Source organism: Lipotes vexillifer, unplaced genomic scaffold, assembly GCF_000442215.2.
Source record: "Lipotes vexillifer unplaced genomic scaffold, Lipotes_vexillifer_v1.1 scaffold911, whole genome shotgun sequence".
NCBI classification, from domain to species: domain Eukaryota; kingdom Metazoa; phylum Chordata; class Mammalia; order Artiodactyla; family Lipotidae; genus Lipotes; species Lipotes vexillifer.
The window spans coordinates 474,599-481,738 of NW_006781377.1; the positions used below are offsets into that span (position 1 = coordinate 474,599).

Below are 7,140 nucleotides of genomic sequence, written 5' to 3' on the forward strand. Positions count from 1 at the left end.
TCCCTACAAGCGCTCCAATTTTTTTCAATTTTTAGATTTCTATACACTGAAGATATTAATTCTTTGTTTACGATAAAAGTTGTGACTATTATTCCCATTTGCCATATATCTTTTAATTTTGCTTCTTGTGTTGTTATCCATGCTCAACACATTATTTGTTTTGTCTTTTGTGTGGTTTCTGTTTGTAATCAAATTTATCAATCTTCTCCCTTATTGCTTCTAGATTTTGATTCATGGTGAAAAAGTTTTCCTCATTCCCAGATTATAAAGGAATTCATTCGTATTTTCTTTTGGTATATATATTTACCTTTACATCTGTGACCCATTTGGAAATTATATTAGAATAAGTTTTATGAGTGAACTCAATTTTATCTTTTTCCCATATGACTGTCACATTATCCAACCTCACTTATTAAAAAGTTTGTATTTTCCCCACTAATTTGAGATGCCACCTTCCATGTATATTGCCACTTGCATTTCTAGAGTTTCTATTCCGTTCCTTTGGTTAGTCAGTCTACCTGTATTCATACTCATCTATCTTGTTTAACTCTGACCTTAATTTCTAAATAACACATTTTACTTTTAGTAGTACTTTGACTGCTACCACTGTTTCTACCACTTACCTATACAACTACCAGTAACAGTAAGGCAATAAGTTTATACTTTAAAAAATTCACTGTTGTTACTTCATTTCTCCACATACCAGTGAGGTAGGCAAGAAGGGCCCCATATTTCCTTTTACAGACTAGACTCCATGTCCTATGCCCCTGCTCCTGTACCATCCTGAGCTATCTTTTTTTTTTTTTTTTTTTTGCGGTACGCGGGCCTCTCACTGTTGTGGCCTCTCCCGTTGCAGAGCACAGGCTCCAGCCATGGCTCACGGGCGCAGCCCCTCCGCGGCATGTGGGATCTTCCAGGGTCGGGGCACGAACCCGTGTCCCCTGCATCGGCAGGCGGACTCTCAACCACTGCGCCACCAGGGAAGCCCCCTGAGCTATCTTTACCATTTCACCTACCGTGTTGTGTTGAAATCATATATTTCTGAATACAGTTAGAAATTCCTGTGTTGTGTACATACTTGGAATATGGTAAATGCTCAGTGTTTGTTATTGTTAAACTGAGTACAAAAAATGAGACATACTTGAATTAAATGACTTGCCCAAGATGTCACAGGCAGTGGCTGAAGTGGAACCAGAACCCAGCCCTACCTTTTCTCAGGCTAGAGCTCGTTTTATTACACCACATACTGAAGCAGTGAAACAGGGTAAACATCATCCCCAGAAGCCTCTGCCTTGTTTCTCAGGGCTCTGTGCTCTGTGGATCACAGCCAGGCAGTACACAGCCTCCTAGTAGTCTGTGGAATGGGTTCATTCCGCAAAAAGGGTCTGAGAGATCCTCTCTGTCAGCCCCAAAAAGGCAAAAAAGAGGAAACTGTAAAGGAAGTATAAACTTTTACCAAAAGACCACTTTGACGTATTCTAAAGTGTGTAATTATCAAATAATTCTGATATTTTGTGACTAATTATGTATACATAATTTTCATATTCAAATTTTCTAAATAACTATTTGGCATCCAACCATTTGCTTCCTAATCTATTTGAAAATATATTCATCTGAATAAAGAACTACAATTCTTCAAGTAATACAAATCTATCTGATCACCTCTGTTTACTACCAGCCTACTCTAGTCCATATGTTACATATTTTAACATGTGATAAGGTAACCTTCCTTTGGACATTTACAAGAAAGAAACTGTATTAGCTGCAAGTAAAATTATAATATAAAATGTTCACCAGTGGTTTACTTTACACAATACTATATCAAATGAATATTTTGGAGTTGTTTTGCTTTGTTTTGTTTTCTATTTCCAAGTTACACGATCACCCAATTATGATGAAGTAAAACTCTGTCTTGCCTGCAGAAAAGTATATAATCCTTATTTTGGCTTCTTCCTCTCTGATGACTAAATTGGAAATTCCTCAAAGCTGTTATTCAAAGCCATAGGTGACCTTAAAGAAATGATTTTTTATATGCTACCTTTTATTTTAAGGTAACTTTTCAAATGTGGACCATGCGTTCCATTATGTTTAGCTGTCAAGCATGGCCTTCATTTGCATTTCTTCCCACTGCTATAATTTTGAGAACTGGCAGGTGCCCAAAGAAGAAAAAAATGTGCATCTACCATCTACAGTGCATTGTAGGCTTTTTTTTAAAATTATAATTAGGTAGCACAGATATTCGTGATTAGATCAAGGTCAGAGGAGCAGAACATCAGAGCTAAGAACTTAAAGGTACAAAGAATAGAAAAATTGCTTTCTAAAGTTCTTCTTTCTAAAATAGTAATGGCTACAATCTTTAAGTTTTTCAACAAAGCATTTAAAATAGCTCATCTGTTTTATTTTAAAATGTGCACGCGCCTAGTGTGTTTGCCGCGCATGTCTAAACTGGAGCTTGAAGTTTCGGTTGCCTTTTCACTTCAGGTTTTTTTTTCAACTTCCCGTTTCTGCTCCTGGTGCAGAAAACCAATTGGGGGATTATAATGACAATGGATTTTTCTTTTTAAGGCTGAGTCTACAAGACACACAAAATTATTTGTACAGAAGGCATGAGTTTTCTATTAAGTCTAATAGATTAATCCAGGAAGGTGGTGTGATGTTTAGATGTAGATGTTTTCACGGGGACATCCCTCCTAACACTCGGGATAACTACCTTTGGATGGGACAATGGGTGCTCCCTTTGGGTAGACAGATTACCATATAGCTCCTTTTCTTGACCGCTCTAACTTACTGGCTCCCTCTCAGTCCATCTGATCAAATTAGGTTTATTACTTCCTCTTCTCTCTGACTTACAACCCATGTAGTTCATTGCCCACTCTTGGGTACCTTTTCTCCTCTCACAGTCTCCTAATGGGGAGCCCTCCGATTTATTCTAGGGACCCCACTCTTCTCACCCTCTTTCCTTAAGTAACCTCTAGTCCCACAGCTTTTAATGCCAACTATACACCAAACGCTCAATTTCATTTGACCTCTCTCCTCACCTTGAAACTCATATATCCGACTTCCTATTCAACATTTTGATTTTGTTACCTAGCGGTCATCTCAAATTTAACCTGACCAAAACTCAACTCTTGATTCACCCAACTGCAAACGGATTCCATTCTTGTCTTCTCCATCTTTATGTAAGTCACCGAAACCCAGTGGTTTAAGAGGAAGGAAAGTAGCATCCTCAAATCTTCTCATTTCTTCAACCTCTCCCCACATTGGAAGATCCTATTGATTCTCTAACAACACATCCCATTCTGTTCACTTCTCTTCTTGCTGTTTTATGTCCAAGTCATCACGACTTCTTACCTGTATTCCAGCTTCCTCTCTTGTTCCTTAAAATCCATTATGCACACAATTACTAGAGTTCCAGAGTAACTTTTTAAAAATATACATCATATGTCCACTCTGCATAAAATTTCTTAATGGTTTCCCATAACATGGAGAATAAACTCCAAGCTCCTTACTCTTGGCCTGTAAAGTCTGACCCTAATCAAATCTTAGACCTCATCTCCTTCCAACATTCTACCTGAGCTACTGCCTCATTGGCCTTTCCTGTTCCTGAGTTTCTCCCCGCTCATTTCTACTTCATGACATGACTTCATGACATCCTCCAGGTCTTTTTGCCTATTTCCAGTCTATTCAATCCTCAGTTCAAATTTCAACTCTTTTAGGTGTCCTCTACACCCTACCCACAATCAGTCTCTATCTTATCACCTCGTTTTCATCATTGAACTCACCTAATATTTCCCTGCTTGTTTAGTGTCTTCTCAGGGATCTCTAGATCTTGTTCACTACTATATTGTTAAGGCCTAGAAAAGTCCCTGACAAAAAGTAGCTACGTAATAAATATGCTAAATGAATAAATGATTGCATTCACATTTGTTTGGCATCAATTATGCACACTCGGAGGGCTAAAATTTTAGACCTCATTCACACCTAATCATTTCTTGTTCTTAACCATTTTGTTTTTGTTGCTTCATATCACCATAGCAGATACAATTTTACTTGTTTAAATAAATTAATTTTTCAAAGTGTGTATTCAAGGCAGTGCTACTCAAAACTTGGTCCATGGGGTAGTGCTGATCATAAACTGTTACTGGTGTGCAACATAGAAATTAAAGACACTGAGAGAAAACATGTAGAAATGTTATGGAAAGTTACATCATATGTCTGTTGAATCTAATAATCAAAAGATCAGGTTTTATATTTTGTATCTTTGTTTTTATTTTATTTTTTAGGTATTCCATTTTATCATATTTCACAAATGTATTGACCATGATAGTTGAGAATTTTTTAAAAAAAACTTATCTTTTAACACAGCTAGTTTCAGAAGTGCTAATCCGAACTACCTTTCTTTAGAAATAATATGATAGTGGTATTTAACTACTTAATAAGACGAGGTATCAATTTATCATGCATAAAAGCAGATCCAAATTTATCTTGTGACAAATAGTGATTTGTTTATATGGAAAAGAACTAGTGAGTTTAAAACAGATTACATTCAATAAAGTCCTGAATTTAAAACATAGGAAGGAAATTGGAGAGAATACCTCTTGAAATAACCCTTCATCCTGCAAATAGTTATTGTTTAATAATGAAGTCTTTTTGAAAGCACAGAGTAAGTTGGATCAATGCCAGTAATGACCCTCCTGTCTACATGGTATTGTTTCACAAGAGTTGAGCAGAGAACAGGTTGATGAGCAACAGAGATAAGATGAGAAGGAAATGTCAGGAAGTTAAGCCTCCTAGCCCAGACCTGTTCAAATTCAGTCTCTAGACTGTTCATCAAGACATTCTCAGTTTTCATCTTACCAAAACCTTAAGTAAACTAATTGAAATAGCTGGGAATAGTCTCCTAATAGAGAAGTTCTTTCTCCAGTAGTAAAGAGATGTCCCAATTACTTCCTTGTTAGGAGACACAGACCTTGGTCACTCACACGTGCTTCTGTTCTCTTGGCCTTCTCAGTTCTCGTCTGGCCACAGTGACTGTAGATATGAGCCTATCTCCTGCCAGCAATTATCCCGACATACTTCCACTTGACCTCAACACACTTCACAGAGGCCTCTGCTGTAATCACTCTTGGTCACTACCAATTTGGGCTGGATTGGATTCAGTGACTTAGAGGTGAAAAGCTCCATATTCAATTACCAGGCTCCCAGCTTCCTCAATTAATCAAAGACTGACATAATAGGTCTATTACAACTCTTAAAGAAAAGACCAGATCAAATCACTATCATCACTCTATAACCATAAAAAGAAATATTAATAAATACCCTTTATTTAAATATAAAAACCAATACTCTGTGGCGTTTAAATGAACTTGGTTAGAAGGCATTTCACCTAGCATTTTACTATAGGAAACTTGAACATAATTAAAATGATGATCAAACTATTATCTGAGTTTCTACAGCAGCTTTCTTTAGAGAAACTCCAACATTTTTATATTTATTTTATCGTTTATCCTGCAACCATGGTTTGGTGTCTTGGTAATTTGTGAAAGGGTTTATATGGTCAAAAGGAGTGCTATGAAAAGTTGTATCATGATGGCACAGCCGAACTGCTAACCAAACCGGGATCTCTTATCTGTCATTGTATCAGGAAGTCCTAATGGAGTCAAAGAAAAGGTGAAATCTGAAAGATCATAAAAGAAGCAACAATGAGATTGCAAATCACTAGCAGTAAGTGACTGCAAACATCTAAGGCAATAAAATACTTCTGATGCTAAAGCAACAGCCATATAAACCCAGAGGAAACTACTGGAAAAGTCAAAAGCCAACTAATCTAATCTGAACTTTTAGTGACACTATCAACATACATAAAGTCATTTGAAGAGTTCAAAGTTTAACCTTATGTCTGAAATTCAAGGATAAAGTCAAAGCAGAGAAAATATTTCCTTTCATCTACATGTCAAAATAAGAGACCGCCTTCTACCTAACAAGGAAAGTGAGGATTTTATTTATATGGCAATTTATATTAAAAAATAGTACCAGTTCTTTGTGTTAAGGCTGTAAATGAAACTTCAGGTTGTCTTATTCATTAATGTGTTCAAGTTGTCTTATTCATTAATGTGTTCAAGTTAGAGGCTTCTGAGAGATTCTGAAATCTTTTACTTCGGTGCTTTATTTTGTCACCTTTCTTCCCTTTTTAATATGCTTCCACTGATCTTAGCTTTTTCATTTTTTACATCATCTGTCAGGTACCACCTTGGGCTGGTCACCAGGTTGCCAGAACCCTTGTCAGAAGCTTACTCCTTTGAATTCAACCCCTTGGGTGCTAAAATCTTCTCAATCACTTTACTGCCTTTCATCCTTACAATTGTCATCTTTCTGATTGACATTTTGGAAGCTTGAAGAACAGTTCCTTTACTAATATGTAATCTTTCCAATTGCTTGCAGGTTGCTCCCCCCTGACAACCTTTGGGGTGTTTGTTAATGCACTAAAAACATGCTGTCTGCAGTACTGCCACCTTGGCGGAGGTGTGACAAGCTGCTTAGACCGTGCCAAGGAAATAAATGGCGGCCGCTACAGTGAGCTCCGTGTGGGAGACACAAAATGTTTCTTCACCCTCCTCCCTCTCTTCATTTTTCAGCTCCTCTACAGAATGCGCATTATGCAGGTGAGGAAAGGTAATTAATACTACCCCTAGCAACAACCAAATGACTGCATGTTAACATAACAAGTAAACGTTGCTTTTCACCGCAACAAGAGCTTCCCATATACTTCATTAGGCTGTTATCATATAAATACATTACAGCTAATTACATTAGCTCTAATTTTAAGAGCTAAGTGGGGTCAGACAGAGGCATACCTGAGGAGCACCTGGGTGTAATGTTTCTCCTATAGAACTATGAATGTCTGTCAGTAGGTGCAGACAATACTTCAGAGAATTGGTCAGAAGGCCTAAGAGTAATGCACAAAAATATGAGATCTCTGGATAATTACCCAACTACTCCCTTCCAAAGGTTTTGCCTTCCTCCTTGACCAAGCCTTTAAAAACTGGTACTAACAAGTAGCTAAACTGGCTGCTTTGAGTATCACCCCCCACTGTACTCTTAAGTATAAATACTAATCAGCTGACGATTCTTTCCCTCCCA

At 37.3% G+C, this 7,140-nt stretch overlaps 1 protein-coding gene across 1 annotated transcript in view; it reads left to right on the forward strand.

Moving 5' to 3' along the window:
• The window catches only part of SLC15A5 (solute carrier family 15 member 5), a 90,409-nt gene that overhangs the window by 27,722 nt on the left and 55,547 nt on the right, over window positions 1-7,140 (forward strand). The window contains 1 exon segment of the mRNA XM_007454615.1: window positions 6,442-6,662. Coding sequence (XP_007454677.1) covers window positions 6,442-6,662 — 221 coding nt within the window.